The 17692-nt window shown below is 41.8% G+C and overlaps 2 protein-coding genes across 2 annotated transcripts in view; one reads left to right on the top strand and one right to left on the bottom strand.

Annotated features, from left to right (window-relative positions):
* Positions 1-892, top strand: part of HDHD2 (haloacid dehalogenase-like hydrolase domain containing 2) — a 13929-nt gene extending 13037 nt beyond the window's left edge. Inside the window, exon 6 of the mRNA XM_009700654.1 lies at positions 669-892. Within this exon, the coding sequence (XP_009698956.1) occupies positions 669-772 (104 nt within the window). The 3' untranslated portion in view covers positions 773-892. The remainder of the gene's footprint in view (positions 1-668) is intronic.
* Positions 893-3422: 2530 nt separating this feature from the next.
* Positions 3423-17692, bottom strand: part of KATNAL2 (katanin p60 subunit A-like 2) — a 32798-nt gene continuing 18528 nt past the window's right edge. Inside the window, exons 12-16 of the mRNA XM_009700653.1 lie at positions 15757-15848; positions 13764-13874; positions 4983-5145; positions 3902-4004; positions 3423-3562 (exon numbers count right to left, since the gene is read on the bottom strand). Coding sequence (XP_009698955.1) covers positions 3423-3562; positions 3902-4004; positions 4983-5145; positions 13764-13874; positions 15757-15848 — 609 coding nt within the window. The remainder of the gene's footprint in view (positions 3563-3901; positions 4005-4982; positions 5146-13763; positions 13875-15756; positions 15849-17692) is intronic.

The raw sequence follows: 17692 nt of genomic DNA, 5'->3' as shown, positions 1-17692 counted from the left end.
GTGTAGGTGTGAATTTTTAGCGTTAATGACTCTAAAATCCTGAGCACTAACCAAGGAACAGAGAGAACTGTTACTGTGACATCTTAGATTGCCCAAATCAGTCGCAGCAATGTAACCTCTCATCATTCAGGAACTCTGGTGACATTCCCTAGTAATTATACTGGTAATTAGAAAAGTAATTTTGCTTCAGACAAAAGCGGAACCTTGAGAGACTGACAGGTATTATCAATGTTATTGATGGTACCATGGACTGCGTAAGGTCTTTCTGAGGTGGCAGCTGCTCATGCCACATAGTCCATTATGTTGAAAACAAAAGCAACTAATCCTACTCTTCCTCATAAAAGCCAGAAGATGATAACATTATTATTTCAAGAACCTACAACATGAATATCTGAATAACCAGTGGAATAATACTGCCAGTACAGCAGTGAAACCAGTGCATAAGTCACCCTAATTTTGAGCCAGAGCTGCCCCTGGAGGGATCGTTAGTAAGGCTCAGGGTTTGTTTAGGGAAGATTTGGGGGATGTTTGTGGCAGGAGAACCTCAGATGGGCGTTCCTCCTACTGTGTCTGGTTGTTACTGGTCCAAGGAGGCTGTAATTTTCAGGGATAAAAAAAGGATACTCGAAGGAGCTTGGTAAATGCAGCATTTTGTTAATCTGTTACAGGTAAATATCGACGGGCAGATGAAGACAAAATCAATCCAGCTCCTTATTTAACCTGTGAGAATTTCCCAGAGGCAGTGGAACACATCTTAGAGCGTCTGCTATGAGAAAGGGAATAGTTAGTTTGAAGAAACATCTGTTTCACGTAATTTCCTTTACTCTCACTTCAAAAAATTAAGATCACAGGATCAATGCATGCATTGCATCAGAAACCACCCCATCAGCTCCCGGTACAGCCCCCTTCCTGTAGTAGTTTCACGAGGACGTGATGAGAGATCACAGAAACGCAGCAGGTGAGGCAGAAAGGCTACAACCAACGCAGCTGCTTTCCTGAATGACAGAGGGAGCGTGGCAGAGAGTTCTGTTTATTTTCAAGAAATAAATAACTGATGAAAAGCCTTGTCTGGAAAGTGTCACGGTCTTCTGCTGAATCAGCTAAACTGAAAAATCCGCACTGGAAATACGCAAGTAAATAAACCTCAAAGACTAACAGAGCCTTAGTCAGCCTGTAGTGATTTCACTGAGTATGTCTCTGCGCTGCTCTAATTTAAAGGCAGAGGTTAGGCACACTTAGAAGTGACTTTTCAATTAAAATATCACCGTTGTTTAATAATAACTACTGTTGATATCTTTCCTCTCATTAGAGCAGATCCTGGTTTTTGTTTCTCAAATTTTACATAAAATTGAAACTGTCAGCATTTTACAGATGTTTTAATTAGATGCTGTTATTAAAAAGAATGATGCAGAAACAAAAATCTGTTTTTAAATGCCTTAGAGACTGAATTTTTGAAATTAGACTTCAGCAGGGTCCTATTAATGCTACAGTTGCAAAATTTCGCTATTGTTGGGGGTTTTTTTGTTTCTTTTTAATGGTATGGGAAAAATCCTTCACAAGCCATAGGGACAGATTCCAGTTTTTATACAGTTGGTTAGCAGAGCTGTAAAATGAAATTTAATTCTGTAGTATGTAATGCTTTTCCGATGCGCTAAATCCCCCAATATGAACCAACTTTGCAATGATGGTAAATAGCTTTTCTGGTCCATTTGCAAACCGTAATAATCACAGTCCTTTACAGTTGTTTTACAGTGCTCTTGAGTGTTAAATTATTAGATTGTAATTATACATTACCGGAGTATTAACCTTATTGAAAATACAGTTTTGTGTTAATGAGCCATGCTCGTTCTTGTTAAGAAAAACCATCGTGATGAATGAATGGGAAGCTCTCCTTTCATGAAGGAGTATCTGTCTGTAGTCTCACACGGTGGTTAGTTACCTATATTCAGATTTAATATCTATCAGAACGTGTGGATAGAGTAGACTACGGGGAAGCTCTCCTTTCATGAAGGAGTATCTATCTGTAGTCTCACACGGCGGGTAGTTACCTATATTCAGATTTAGTATCTATCAGAACGTGTGGATGGAGTAGACTACGCAGGACACAAGAAACACAGGACACGAGAAACACCTCCACCCTGGAACAAAAGCCATTTTTAGATACTGTTTGTATGGCCTCATAAATTACAACCTACAGTTTTGAATAAATTCACACATCTAGCATTCATGCTGATAATTCCGAACCTGTGTTTCTTTCTGCTTGGAATACGTGAGGGAGGTCTTTGGCCTGTAGTCAGAGTCAGGTTCAGGAGGCAAGAGATCTATAAGCAAAATCTTGTGAAGACATTTCCCAGAAAGACTTCTGACAACGTGACTGATGCTGGAACAGAGAGACTCTCGGTGCTTTAGAGGTCCCGGAATGTGCTGGAAAGGGTGCAAGACCACAGGACTTGGAAAAGGAGCTGCATACAAGCCCATGCAAAGAAAACAGTGGGAGAACTGTAAAGAGGATAACTGTCCTGCCAAGCAAGAGGGAGGGTAAGAGAAGGGCAGCACTGAGACCCGAGAGCCTGAAAAAAAAATGACTTAGAATTTCTAATGAAGAGATTGCAGGACAAGTGGCAGTCCTGGCTGTGTTTATAAGCAGGAAAGTCTCTAACTTTGTATTTACCACTGCGCTGCAAAGACTCACTATTTGCATTTTATGGCTGGCTCCAAACCCGTGGGTAACCACTAATCCAGCTGCTAGTTAAGATTAGCCTAAATCTGCTGATTTTCTACAATATCTCCAAGTTCCTCTAATTCTTTGATTTTTCCACCTTGGAAATACCCCAAACCAACTGGAAAGTAACACATTTGGCACATCAAGGCTTTGATCTCGGCTGAAAACGATGACAAACTAACCAAATTTACAAGGCATTGCTGAGGTCCCGAATTTCACTGAAAGCAGTCACGTTTCATTAAAAAGGGTGCAGGTCTCTGGTGGTAAAGCTACGCTGCTCATGCCGCTCTAGTGAGTCTCAGGAAGGGAGAATTACACTAATCATCTAACCGTTCTTAACAAGCTTTCTGCTCCAGTTCTTCTCCCTCAAACCTGTAAACAACTGGCATGAATAAAGGCTTGAGAATCAATCAATCTTTTAAGTCTTTATACATAAAATTAAGGCCGGAGTCTTCGTTACATAGCAACTGCCATTACAATAATTCCATGAAGGATGTTTTTGGAACAGTCATTGAAAATGGCTAATAAAAAAATAACTAACACCCCCCCCCCCCCCCGCCTTTAAATTTTGAAAGCAAAGATTTCCCTGGAAACAACTCGAATTCCTTCTGTATCAGCATTCAATCCTTTGTAGGCAAGGTGATGCCATTTTGCATAGCAAAAAGTCTTGGAAGTTTTCAATCTTTTGGGGTTTTTCTTTTCAAACTGACTCAAATTCTCTCTGCCAAGCTGTGTACTTCTGGCTTAGATTCTTTGCTGATGGCTTGGTGTGGGTGATGACATCCAGGAAATCTGCTGTTGTGATCGTGTCTAATTGGATCACGGGTAAGTTACTGTTACCTAAAGAAAAGAGAATTGATTAAATACTGTTATTATTACCAAAAGACATTATTTTATGTCCCTGCCTAATGCAACACTTAATACATGAAAACAACAGAATAAACCTAGTGAGAGAAAGAAAAATTTGTATTTGTGCACAGAGCACAGGTACTGACAGCTTTAAAACCAGTCTGATTTTCAGAAATGTTAGCTTAGGTAGAAGTTTTAGAAATGTGCAGTTTAAAACTTTTCCAAGCAGGTAACAGAGCTCCACCTGCTGGGGTTAACAACAGAATTTCTAGAATTACAGCAATAGATCAGCATTTCCCAGATCGGATTCTTTACTCAGAGCTGTGGTACCTGGTTGATGATTTTCAAGAGCATCGAAAATTTTCCTCACTGGTCTCATGGCTGCTTCCTTGCACACGAGTTTGATGTCTGAGCCAGAGTAGCCATCTGTTTCCTGTGACAGGATACATTACAGCTTACAAGTCGGATAGGAATGGTATTTACAAGCATATATATATTTTTATATAAAATGTTTGCAAAGTCTATTCCTGTCTGAAATATATATCTGTGTGTATATATACACACACATACATTTTTATGTCTACCGTCCCCTCAGCATTATGTTGCTTGTTCTTGTTTTGAATGCCCACACTACCTTGTCGGAGCAAGGAAAATACTGGGCTTTTTCTTTCTAATGGGCAATTTTCTGTAGATCAAATAAAACCCGTCTATCTGTGTCTGTTCCTGGCTTTTCTGTTAATAAAATAACTGTATTTCCTGATTAACATGAAACAAAAACTAAGCAGTATTGTCTCTGTGAATGGACGTAAAAAGGGCCAGCTGGGTAAGCTGTAAGATATTTTCAAAGAATTTAGGATGTGACAAAGGGCTAAATGAAGCAAGCCTGGGTATCCAGTGAATCGCTTCACTGTCTAAATGCTCTTTTCTCCCGCAGCAGTGGAGCTGTGACAAACCTTCTGTCCACAATTAACTGTTCATTACCCCGATGAATTGGAAGTGCTCCCAGCTTGGTGAGAAGAAGAGTGATAAAATAGACTACGGCTAGAAGTCTCCCTGTATTTAAGGCTGAAAAGTTGGCCCAACAGAGAGGATCAGAAGACACCATTTGGCAAGCAGAGTTGTGTGAAACCAGGGATTTCCACGGCCAGGTACGTGCTCGTGAAATGCTCGGCCCTGTGTCTCGCTGGTCTCCTTCTGGCTGGAACCTCAAAACTGAGCTGGGGTCCTTCCCCGCGCTCTGTATGTCGCAATTACTGTATACAGAGGTATAGAACCCTCTGCTTCGGACCTCTTCTGCCACAATGTAATCCCAGCACTGTGGGAGATGTATATCTCTCTTCCCCTTATGGTTCCCACTGAGAAAGACCCCGGGCACCGAGCAGGCGTTGTCCCTGCTGCAGTGCTGTCTCACCTGGCCCAGCAAGCTGTAGTCCAGATCCGTTCTCAGCTCCACTCCTCCGCTGTTGCTCAGAGGGGGCAGCCAGTGCTGGATCATCACCCGCCGTGCTTCTTTACTTGGGAGGTCAACCAAAATCCTCTTCTCCAGCCGCCGCAGCATGGCAGAGTCTAACTCCCTGCAAGCAAAGGAGGAGAGGAATTGTCTGAGCACGTCTCATTGCGAAGATGTAGCTTTGACAGCAGGCTCCTCGCTGCAGGGACTGACATTTTTCAACCCCACCTGTAACTGTGTCAACCTAATTTTTGGGGGAAAAAAAAAATAAAGGGGTTAATTATCCAGGGTATTCCTATTCAGTATGTTAGCGATAAACTGGCTTGTGACAATGAGGCTTAACAATAACAATCAGAAGTTGTAGTTATCTTCCCTGGTGCTGGTACTCACCTGCAGCATGTCTCATCAGTAACAACCTCTCCCTTTCTCCCTTTGCTATTAAGGAGACACTACAAATTGTCTGTCTGGGACACTGTCGGGACTAATTAATTGCTACTTCGTAAGAGACGCTTAGTAGGTATAAAATACAGACTGAAGGTCTTGGATGCAAGGGCCGTGTTTATGGCAGAATAGGACGTCGATCGGAGACTGGTCCTGTAATACAAATTATAAATAATACAGCCACAAAGGAAAATATCCTTATAAAAAGGTTCATGTGAAGGATGGACAGGCTGGATAAATGTGTCAGTGAGCCAAAACCCATGACGCTGTCAACAGCAACACTGATAAAGCTGTTTTGCCTTAAAAAAAAAGGTAAAATACAAAAGATTGAGGCTACTCTTCATTTTTCCTTGCTTGTGATGCATAAAGGAAGCTTGAAAGAAAAATGAATGTTTCTTTCTGTTCCTTTCTCAATGCATTTCATCATTAGAAATAGTCCTTCTTGCCAGTGCCACAGATTTTATCAAGTGTCAGGAGTCCTGGTATATCCAGCACGCCAGCTCCTCTCAGACACATATCCAAACAGTTCGTTTTAATCTAGGCTTTTTCCCCCAAGTGCTTTTCAGTTGTTTGCATCTAACGGTAAGACAACCAAACAACTGAATACAAATTCCTACTCCAGTTCATCCCTTGTCAGTTGTGTAATGGGAACGGTCTACAAGTACCCCAGTCATCCATACAATTTTCAAGAAAAAGCTGCTACAAAATATTTACTCACTCGTAAGTCTCCAGTGACTTCCAGGAGCTGCTCTGAGCTATTATCCTTCCAAGTGCCGTTACCAATCTTTCTCTACTGGCCTCATTCAGTCACAGACTTGTTATTTCAGTTTAAAATATAACTCGGTCCTCATACCTACCAAGAAACTCTTCATCAAGGGGAAACTGGCTTCAACGTGTCTTGTGCAGACAGAAAACCAGGAGCCCTAAGCACCATTTCCACCCTTGTTGGCTGAGCAGGAGGAGCCAGCTGTTGGAGGGTTGTGCCTGCAATCTGGGACTGTAGATACACTTAAATAAACCTGCCTCTACCTTTCCCCAGTTCCCTGGGTGAAATCTTTTTGCCAGCAAAGTCAACATTCAAGCGACGCTTCTTGTATAAAACTCCTCTTTAATTTACAGGGAGCTCAAAGCCAGCTGGATCTGCAGCACACCAACAGCACTTATCTCCTGTCACCTCTGGTGACCTGTCTTTATTTTTTTAATCGCGAATGTTTTCTATGGGCATAGCACATGATAAAGAAAACCAAAAATGGGCTCCCAAAACCCCGTATAGATGCCTGCCTCATTTTTCCACAGACCTCAGCACACCTGGCTTTCAGCTCAGTGGGAGCAGAAGGGTCCCTCTCCCCAGAAAGGACCTCTCGGTTTGGGAGAGCCTGTTCCACACGCGCTGAGCCAAGGGCAGTGAAAGCAGAGATTAGAAAACCAGATCAACAGGAACTCTAAGGACAACAGGAATTCACTCAGATCCATCCCACTGCTTCTAATCAAGGCCTCAGAAGCAAATACCAGAGTTTGCTAATCAGTGGCTGTTGGCATACTATTATTGATATTTTTAGGTTGTTTAAGATGCCGTCCAACGTTCAGTGCAACGCCTTTCGCACAAGGTTCCACCCAGCACAGACAAAGAACCGTGTTAATCCCCGCTATCCTTCAAAATGTATTTTTCAGCTCAACTTCTCCTCAAAATTGCTTTGCTTGGCTGGAAATAATTACACTGTGGTTTACCAACGCCTTGGCTGTTATTTACCCATATTACCATCCTCTGTGTAAACAGGGCAAAAGTTCTCAGGGTTTTAGAGGTGCCCGCGCACGCGTTCTTAAACCGCCCTTGCAGGCAAAGGAGAACCACAGCCAGAATCTCTGCAAATACCCTACGAATCTTCTAAATGATGATGTTTTCCATCACTCCTCCTGCTTCAGAGCACTCCTGGGGTGTCCGCCAAGATCACAGTTTCATGAACTCCCCAACCATGTTCTGTAAATAAGTCTGCTGATACACAGAAGTTGCTCTGTTTATCCAGAAAGGTTACAGTGACCGTGCTTGTTGACTAAAGAGGAAAATAAAGACATATTTTTGTTCTCGTAAGTGTTTAGGTTGTTAGCTAAATTGTTTCGTTAGTGAACAAATGCAAGGTTAAGTGACATTAACCAGAACAGAATAATAAGCACTAAGCCAACCAAAATATTCTCTGAAATAAGAGCCAATAAAAGTATTAAGAAAGGCTCATGAAAAGATACACAAAGCTGTACAGGACCAATAAAAGCAGGTGACTTTTTGGAGCTCCTCCAGGTTGACATCAGGAGGCATCATGTCATGTTATCATTCCCAAATTTCATGAAGATAAACAAGACAAACCCCTATTCTCATTTCCAGAAGGGAACACATTTCGGGCAGAAATTAAGAGACCTCAACAACTCCAGAGGTGAACCCAGAAACAGCAACACGGGCTGACAGGTCCGTAAGTAATCCCTGCCTAGCGCGATCATCACCGCAGTGCTCTAGAGGAAAAAGCACCAAGAATGAGCGAATTTCTCATCCTTCCCACCTCCCATCCTCCTGTGCAGATGACCTGGGCAGAGCCCCCATGAGCTGAAGGCTTGTTCTCACTACATGTCTTCTCCTCCTCCTCTGAGGGCTTCTCACCATCCTCTCTGCTCTCCTTCCTCGCTCTCCTGCACCGTACACACCGTGCACCCCTGAGAGTGAAGGAAAGGGCTCACTACGAGGTAATCCCGGATCTGATTTGGGTTTCACAGCCCACCTCTCCTTGAATCCATCTTGGCCATGCGCTCTCAGCTCAGAAGAGACGAGTCTTACCGACCTGCACCAAAGCTTCACCCACCCTGAGAGTGGGGAGGGAGAAGAAAGCAGCACTGCAATGGAAGTCGAATTAAATGCGCTAATACATTAGGAAACATTCACTAAGTGATTAAGTATCGCTTTATTTCTTCACTAATGAGGCCTTTATTTTATTTAATTACATTGAATCATTTCAACAAGTAATTTGTCAATAGAAAGCGCCTTGCTGATGAGTAGGAGGAAGCGGGGCTGGGCAGCAAGCACTGGCTGAAGAGGAAGATCAATAGCGGCAGTGCAGCTTAGGACAGCTTAAAGAGCTTTGTTTAGGCTTCTTTTCATTCATCTAAAAGCAGCTTGGTACTAACTTTTTCCACGATCAATAAATATCTAAGTTAAACAAATCTCTTGAAATCCAGCTTAATACCAAATGTTTGCAAGAACACAGGGCTGTGCTGTGAAGCCACAACCTCGGACCGTGCTACTAGGTATTTTGAAACTTTATTATGAAATATCCCTCATGCAGCTGAAGTCTGGGTCTTACGGTAGAACTGAATGCTGCCTAATACACATAAAAATAATCTGTAAATGTATAGTTGAGATCTTAAAAGGGGTTCAAACCCCGCCGACCTCTATAGAAGCAGATACTCCCAAAGTCCTCGAGGCTGTGAGCCTCCATGATGATGCAGGATGCTCACGGCTTTCACTACCTTTCCATCCCCCTAAAACACCTTTCTAAGCATACCCTCGGCCACATCTTAAAGCATATTCTCTCCAGTAGGCACATTTCTGCCAGACAACTCGGTCATTACACTCAGACATTGGATTTGTTTAAGAGAGGGCAAAATCCAACCTGCCCACAAGCAATGCTGAGAAAGTCCAAAAGGAAATTCTAAGCTCTCAGGTATAAAACTTTCAAAAGCGAGATCTGGCTTTTTGCAACGTCTCAGCTGCAACCCTTGTACCAACACAGATGGCCAGCTTTCTGTGGGAGCAGTTCCCCCCAAAACAGACATCTTGTCATTTTGGATCTAGCTTAAAAAAAAGCTGTGTCATTTTTGATGTTTCAAAGAAGCAATTTTGCAGAAATCAGCACTTCAGAATTGCAGAATGATCCAAAATCAAATGTGTAAACCACTCCAAACTGTATTCTGTAATGTTTGCATGACTTCCCAGAAAGACTTTATCAGTTGCGTAAGGCAGAGACAACATAACAAGACACAAGCAGGAATTTCTTTCCGCAGAAGCAGAGAGAGATCAGCCTCACGCTTACATTAACACATCTCCAAGATCCCTAGATCCACGGTGCACCAGCCCCACGGTGACCTTCAGGCCAGCTGCTATCTCTGAACTCTTCCCCAGTGGGTTTCAAATACCCAATTTTTCCTTTCAAACCAGTGTGCGAGAGTAGAAAGACACGGATCCTGTAAAGACACCTGATCCTTTTTAATACTGCCATGCTGCAGCATTACATGGGAAGCTTAGCTACTCACAGGATAATTTAAGAGACCACGGAAAGGTGCAATGCACCGCTCAGAGTTTCTCTTGCTAACAGGGTAATGATGCTACAATAACGTAAACATTTATCATGTATTACTAACAAACCATAAAGATTATTAATGTATTAATTCTCTTTCAAATTTAACCGTTCACAGAGTAGCTATTAATTTTTCAGCATTTTCTTACACAACTGGAAGATAATTAAATCAAATTCGGCTCAGTTCCTTTCATGTAGATACTGTAACAACAAAATGGGGTGGATTTTGTACTGATTTAAATTCATGAGTTTGTCCAAGGCATAAATCCCCCAAACCGACACACAGACTCCGCTATTATGGCTATAAAAGCCAGCGATGGCTTTGTACTCACACTGTTGGGCCAGAGTAGGAACCAGCCTAACTTGTACATCTAATTTCTACGTAAATTTTAGGTGCCCACACAGCCGTTCTCCTAGTTAGAGAGCCTGCAAGTCCTGGGCAGGCCATAGAAAGAGGGAGATGGAATAAGTTGCCACTTTGGCACTTGAATTTCAGCAGGTAAGATGTCTGCCTGGTGGCTTTCTGAAGCATCCTTCCTTGACTGTATGGGAAATATAAAGTTTTGCATTAGGAAAGAAAATGTAGAGAGGAAAGTCAGGCTTGTAGAAGGAGGTGGGCTGGATCTCTCCCCATGACGGACAGAAACTCCAGCCTTTACATCAGAGAAGAATAACTGTGTAATTGTCAAGTGAGTTCTTAGGTATTTATTTTAATTTATCTAATTTTAATGAGGGATACTGGAGGGTAACGCACTGCATGTTTTTAGGCAGTAACTGTGCCTCTGTGCCTAACTTAGAAGACCACTCCTCTTAGACTTACATTCAGAAGAGAGAAATACTTTGAATTACTCTCACAGTACCTAGATTAGGCCCCTGCTTTGATTTACAGCATCACAGAACAGCTGAGGTTGGAAGGCATCTCTTGGAGATCATTTAGTCCAACCTCCTGCTCAAATCAGGGTCAGCCAGAGCAGGTTGCTCTGGTTTTGAGCATCTCCAAGGATGGAGACTCCATAACTTCCCTGAGCAACCCGTGCCACTGTTTGGTCACCCACCCTTGAGCTTTCATGACGTTCCTGTGGGTTCATTCCTCCAACCTGTCGAGGTCCCTCTGAATGGCAGCACAACCCTCTGGTCTATCAACTACTCCTCCCAGTTTTGTATTATCTGCAAACTTGCTGAGGCTGCGCTCTGTCCCATCGTCCAAGTCATCGATGAAGATGTTAAAACAGCACTGAGAGACCTGTGGGTCTCTCAATCGCTTTGAATTGCTGCATCTGCTGTTCTGCCGTTGACTGTCTCATAACAGGGGAAACCTTGCCTTCTGCCTTAGATGCCAAAATTATGTGATGCAGACACTGCCCGCAAAGTTCACGGAAGATGATGGACTGGGGTAAAACACCCCTTTGTTCATCATGCAGGAAATAGTCGAGGTCAGAGCCATCCACAGAGCCATCCACAGAGCCATGGAGACTTGGGGACCCACATCCTCCTGCTTCTCTGAAGGACTCCGGTTTCTCAGCAGCAGCACGTTTTGAAATGGGGCAGGCTTATAGGCCAAATGGGACTGATTGAAAATATTCCCTTTGAGCCTCAATTCTGAGGCATCAGCATCACTTCTGTTGTTTAATTTCTCTTTGCCTGTTCCCTCGGCCTTTCAGCCAGGCCTGCCAAAAAGGTGGTCCGCTGAGGAGAGGAATAAAGCGTTACCACAAACTTTGCGAGAGAACATTAGGTGGTGTGTCACAACTGAGAAATGCATTTGTACGTTATACAAAATAAAATAGGCACTAGGAGTTGAGGGTTTTTTTTATAAGTACTCAAAAGCAAGCAGCTGTGGCTACACGCACTGTGTCATTCAGACTCGGATACTCCCTACGGCCAGCAACAGCCTCCTGATCACAGTCCAGAGCTCTCCAGTCACACAGAGAGGCTTTTCCAACACGTCTCCTCTATGGCAACCTCAGGAGAATCAGCCAAAAATCACTAATCATGAAAAACAATCCAGGAACGAAGCTGGCGGGTTTGTGGGTGCAGAGCCCTCTCTTGCTGCCAGTTGGTTTTGGATGCCCTGCTCCGTGGCTGTCACTGCAGAGCTAGACGAGCGTCACGTCAATGAACGATGTGTCTTTCAGTCCAATCTCAAGTATCGCCACCTGAAATGCTGCTGAGCCGCTGCTCGCACAAGGTCATTCCTGGCAACACCTGCTATTGGGCTCCACCAAACGTTTCCCAGACCATGGTTTGAAGTTCCCTGGAAACAGGACTGCTGTCCTCTCCTTTTCAGACTCCTAGCTTGACCACCTCTACATGCAAGAGGTGAATAGGCCCACTTAGCTCTGCATGCCTTTAGGGACGTGGATATCAAGAAAGTGCTACAATAATCAGCAGACTGCAAAAACGTTAGCCATTCTGACAGTCTGGCCCCAGCAGACACCTTGTAATTCTCTGCTTCATGTATCCTTCAGGGAAAAGAAGGAAAAAAAACCCCTTCTTATGCCTAACTCATCTTTTTTGCAGACATCTGCATCCAAGACTGTGTCTCACCAAATAGGTAATTCCCACAGTTTACTTTGCTGAGGTTTCCCCTCTCTACTTTCAACACACAGATTTCTCTGCAGGAAAATAACAATCTTCCACTGAAGATTTCACGGATCGGTAGCCCAGGAACAGGGGGAATCTTGGGGCAGGCAGAAATCCACAGACTAGTTCCAGACCTATGAGAACTAACTTCAAAAACGAGCCCATCATCAATGTACTTCAATTCCCTGTACAGGTGTTGGCTTCTTGTTGACTTCTTGTTGGCTTCTTGTTGACTTTTTACAAGGGCATGGAGTGATAGGACAAGGGGCAATGGCTTTAAACTGGAAGAGAGAAGGTTTAGATGAGATATAAGGACAAAATTCTTCCCGGTGAGGGTGGTGAGGCCCTGGTAGAGGTTGCCTGGAGAAGCTGTGGCTGCCCCATCCCTGGAAGTGTTCAAGGGCAGGTTGGATGGGGCTGTGAGCAACCTGGTCTGGTGGAAGGTGTCCCTGCCCATGGCAGGGGGTTGGAACTGGGTGGTCTTTAAGGTCCCTTCCAACCCAAACCATTCCGTGATTCTATGATTCTACACTGGAAAATGATTAGTGAGCTACAAATCAGACTGTTAAAAATTGCTGTGCTTAACCAACAGCTGTTGTCTTCCTCATGTACTATTTACATTATTAATGTTTTGTATTACTAATATATAATGTATTAATGTTTTGTATGAAAGAAAAAGATATACTACACTAGTTCAAATGAATGATCGAGCCAGATCAACATGCTGGCTCCGACAGTGGCCATGGGAGGTGCTGTTAAAAGACAGCACGTGAGGTGGCCATTTTCTGCTGTCTGTTGGTCTCCCCCGAGCACCCTCGGTTGTTACACTACAAACATTACCTCCCTACCTCATCCTCTCCCGTCTGTCTTCCTCTAAATACATGTCCTGCCCATTCTGAGAACCAACCTGATGAAGTCCCCTAGTTCCAGTCTTAAACCGTTTATTCTTCTATTCTAAATGATGTTAAAGAAACTGAAGAATTTTGTGCCTCAACTTTTCAAAGTCACATTTGATACCAATAAACCCCAACATTCCTATTTATGGAGTATCCTTCTAAGCCCTAGAGGTTTTAAGCACCTTACAGTTCCAGGCTGAAACCCTTCTTAGCTTAAACATAGTAAATAACTTGCCTATAAAATCAAATACTCCATTTTAAATATTAGCAGCTGGTAGGACCAGCATATGTTGACTTTATTATGGATTATTCTCATGTGACACAAATAGCAAGAATTGTAGAGTTTAAAAGTAAAAGCTCCAAATTAATCTTTAAATGCTTTAACCAAATATCAAGGCTTTTTCTGCAAAAGTCTAAATAAAATCTTTATCTGTGCTTAGACGCTCATGCAAATGTATTCAAAATGTACTCTCTGGATCTCTTACCATGGCAGATTGGAAGCTGCTAAAACAAACACAAGATCATCAGATCGGGCCAAGCCATCCATCTGCACCAGTAATTCTGTTTTCATCCGCCGACTTCCTTCATGTTCACCACTACCAAGATTCAGAGAAATATTATTTGCTCAGTGCATTAAAGTAATCATCTTTATTTATACAGCGTCATTCACAGCAACTGAGCCCTTGTCACAGTTTTGCCCCAGTTCAAAGCATGATTAAGCTCCATTAGCTAACATCTAAGCATTAAAATCAAGCTTTCTAATGATTACTTAAATGGACTATTTTCAGTGCATTAAAGTGAGGAGAATTCACTATTATATATTGAATCCAAAGAAAATATTTTTTAAATTTTTTTTAATATTTTCATATTAATCTCCACGCAGCGTTGACGTTTACTGCAAAACAGCTAAGGCATTGATTGATCTATGTAAGAGAATTTTTATGATGCGATAGTTGCTATTAAATATCTAACACACCTACCTATTCAGGGCAACTACTGGCATTTTTCTGTGAGCAAATGTTAAGTGGCCACAAGAAGATACACCTACTACTGGATCCAATATTTTGCAAAACGTTCTATCAAAAGCAAACGGAAAAATATGCCGTATTCAAAAGAATTTAAAAATGGGGCCGAGACCACACAGAAAACATCCTTCCTCAAAAAGAGAACGGGAACTTAAGCAAAGTGCCAAGAATTCTGGCCTTGATCCAGGTAACCAATTTTGCAGGAAACCAGTTTGAACCTCTTGGTCCCAGATGTGGAGTTCTCGTAAACTCCTGGATCAAACCCAGAGAAAACGTCAGGGCTTTAGATGGTGAGAGCTACAATTCAGGTTTAATGGCTTATTTCTGCAAAAGGCACCCACACACGGGTGCCAAGTTAATATTTAATGTGTGAAAATAACTACATAATCTTAGATAAAAATCCTTATTAAAATATATAATCCAATTATGTTAATGACAGCTTTTCAAAGTATATATGAACGCAAAATTTGGCCCATAATTTATAGCTATTAACCAACAATTATTACAAGTTGTATCTTTACAATATGGTGTATTCAATTTGGTGTGCTTATAATTTACAGTCCATAAAATCCACTATAATGGGCTCCTAATAGTTATAACAATATTTTTATATTTCTCCTGCTTCTACCCCATCCCTAACCTTTTCAATCTGTTTTTAACTATAAACTGGCTACACCATGGCTGACAATAATAACATTCCTGCATCTGGAAGTCTTGACAATGCCACCAAAATTTGTCCTATTAATGAAAAAGCCATTCCACTGTGCACGCTTCATCTTACCCTGCTATGCCTAAGCCTGTCCAAAGTGTCACAAAATCAGCTGCTACTTACTTTCCTCTAACAAGTCATCCATTTTCACCCCCCACCGCCTTTATTTCCACTTCAAATCCCTTGTTTTAAAGTACAGCACCACTGGTTATACACTCTTGGACCTCTCTCCTTCTCACAGTTTTGCTGGACCCATAGGCCCTTGCTGATTTTCACAGAACCTGTCTTTCACGCTTGCTTCTCTACTGATCGCATCTACTGTGAATGAAAAGACCACTACGTCCCTCTCTTTAAATCCCCACAGCGTATGCAACGCTTCCGTGAAGCGGTACTTTCAGAGCCGATAGGAATCTTGACAATAACACACTGCAATGCTCCTAAAGTTGACAACAGACCAAAAGAAAAATTGCTTCGTAAAAAGTCAAGAATATTACCGTTATCACTTCAAGTAATTATAATGTCCATAAAATTTAAAAGAGAAGTCTTTCAGGGGCCAAATCATGCTCCTGTTGAAGTTTATAAAGTAGCCTTAGGCTTTAGTTTAGCTAAAATTTGTCTCTTAACAGATACGCTCTATGATTAAAGATTGGTCAGCACCTGAACACAAACACACTGTTGAAAAGATGCAGTAAAAAGGAGGACATAGATTCTCCTAAAGCTATAGGAAGTGGTCTCATCAGTTACCCAGAAGCAGTGCCTCTTTGACTCATAACTGACTCCAGCTCATCCAAGAAAATTGTGGAAGGAGCATGGTACCGGGCAAGCTCAAATAACACCTGTTTAGAGAGAAGAGTAAATGTGAAAGAAAAGATAAACTAACACAAAAAGGCATTAAGGGCCACTGACACAGAAGATAAAGAATAGTATCCACATTCCAAACTTGTAGGACAAGAAGGGATATCTGCTGGGAAAAACCTCTGGGTAGGCTGAGGGTTCCTGAATCCTCTCAAATTCCAAAAGGTTTGTAAAGGAGATATAAAGAACACAGCCTCGTAATCCTGTCTTTATATGTAAATCTTTTGGGCTAAATCCTATCAGAGTACCCACCCTGCAAATAATGGGATAGAAGAAAATGATCCATCAGAGCATTCTGGGAACTCCTGAATTGTTATCAGAGATTAAACATCCGTCTCTCGTTGTTGTTCCATTTGTAGGTTTTTTAAATAAGGATTTGAGGGGAAAAAAAATAAAAATTACAAGTCAGCTGAACCGTAATGAAAGAAAATGGACTGATTCTCTTGATAAGAACCAAGCAGTTCTTTTGTTTTTCCTGGTGAAAACAATCATAAACTGCTTGAACAATCAAGATTAACAAATGGGATATTAAGCTGACACAAAAAATCTGAGTCTGGAGAAAGGAGTCTCATCTATTTTTCTGTAAATGTGGAGAGGCTTATATTAGCAGTAAGAACATACTGTTGGTTCTTCTTCAGTGAAGTGTTCTTTGACTTTTTAAATAAGTATCACTAGCAATATATATTAATCCAGCACTTTTTAATCTGAACACTTAAAAAAAACAAATTAAAAAAGATATACATTATCTTCCACGCTTTGGATATGAAGCACAGGGTTTAAATTATTTGCCCAGAGTCACAAGTAGTCCGTGACCGGTCTACAATTTTACTACAAATCTAAAATATAAGATCACACCAATACCGCTGAGAACTGAGGAAAACAGGATGACTGTACATGACTCCAAATGACCACAAAACCCACATATACTTCACAGAACTTCAAAAAACTCCTACCTCATGTGATTTTAGGATATAAATTCACACAATACTTTTTTTAGAGCTGTCCTGACCCACAGTCTTATTTCATTTTTGGATTCTGCCGAAAAATCAACTAAGGGTAAAATGCCACAAATTCAATATTATTACAAATGCTGCAGCATGTTCACAAAAACCTTTTGGCTGATGGTGTCAAAAAACCAGAACGTCCCATCCTTACTCCTGCCAGAAGGGAAACTTCTAGAAAGCTACTGAGACAGATGTCAAAAGGATCAGTAACATAGGAGGTGAATGTCAGAAGAAAAATGTGCCATTTCAAAGGATAAAGGACACACGAAGAATAATTACGTTGAAGACGTTGCCTAAATTTCGAGAGATTAACAATGCTTGTAACGCCATTTGCCGAGCATAACCTGTTATGATTATTCATTTTCAAGAGCTCTGTGTCTATCTGAAGTGTAGCCTAAGAGATGAGCGTAAAGAAAGGCTAAAAGACTGAAATGGTGGACTTTATGGAGAGATTAGGATGGGCATCTTACGGCAAGGATGCTACATCTGAATCCTTGAATTTTTTTGTACCACAGTTGAGCCATGCATGTTACCTGCTAGACTATATGCAAAAATACATGTTCCCATTTACCATCAAACTATCTTCTTTAGAACAGCATTACACCTGCGTTTGACTGTAAGGTCTTTGTGACAAAGGAACTCTTTGACAATTCTGTGCCCTGAAGACTAAGAATAAGAGGGAATTTAGGAATTTAAATAACATTTTGTAGGGAGTTTAGGAGCCAACCCTCGCACAAAGGATGTGAAGCGCTTTGAAGGGGCCACTAAGCAACCGCTACTTTAGTTAGGAACTCTGCTTGCCTGTCTCTTATTCAGGGAGT

The sequence above is a fragment of the Cariama cristata genome, unplaced genomic scaffold (assembly GCF_000690535.1).
Source record: "Cariama cristata isolate BGI_N322 unplaced genomic scaffold, ASM69053v1 scaffold2065, whole genome shotgun sequence".
Classification (NCBI taxonomy): Eukaryota; Metazoa; Chordata; class Aves; order Cariamiformes; family Cariamidae; genus Cariama; species Cariama cristata.
The sequence above is the reverse complement of the archived record's forward strand: the minus strand, read 5'-3'. Positions and strand labels throughout refer to the sequence as shown.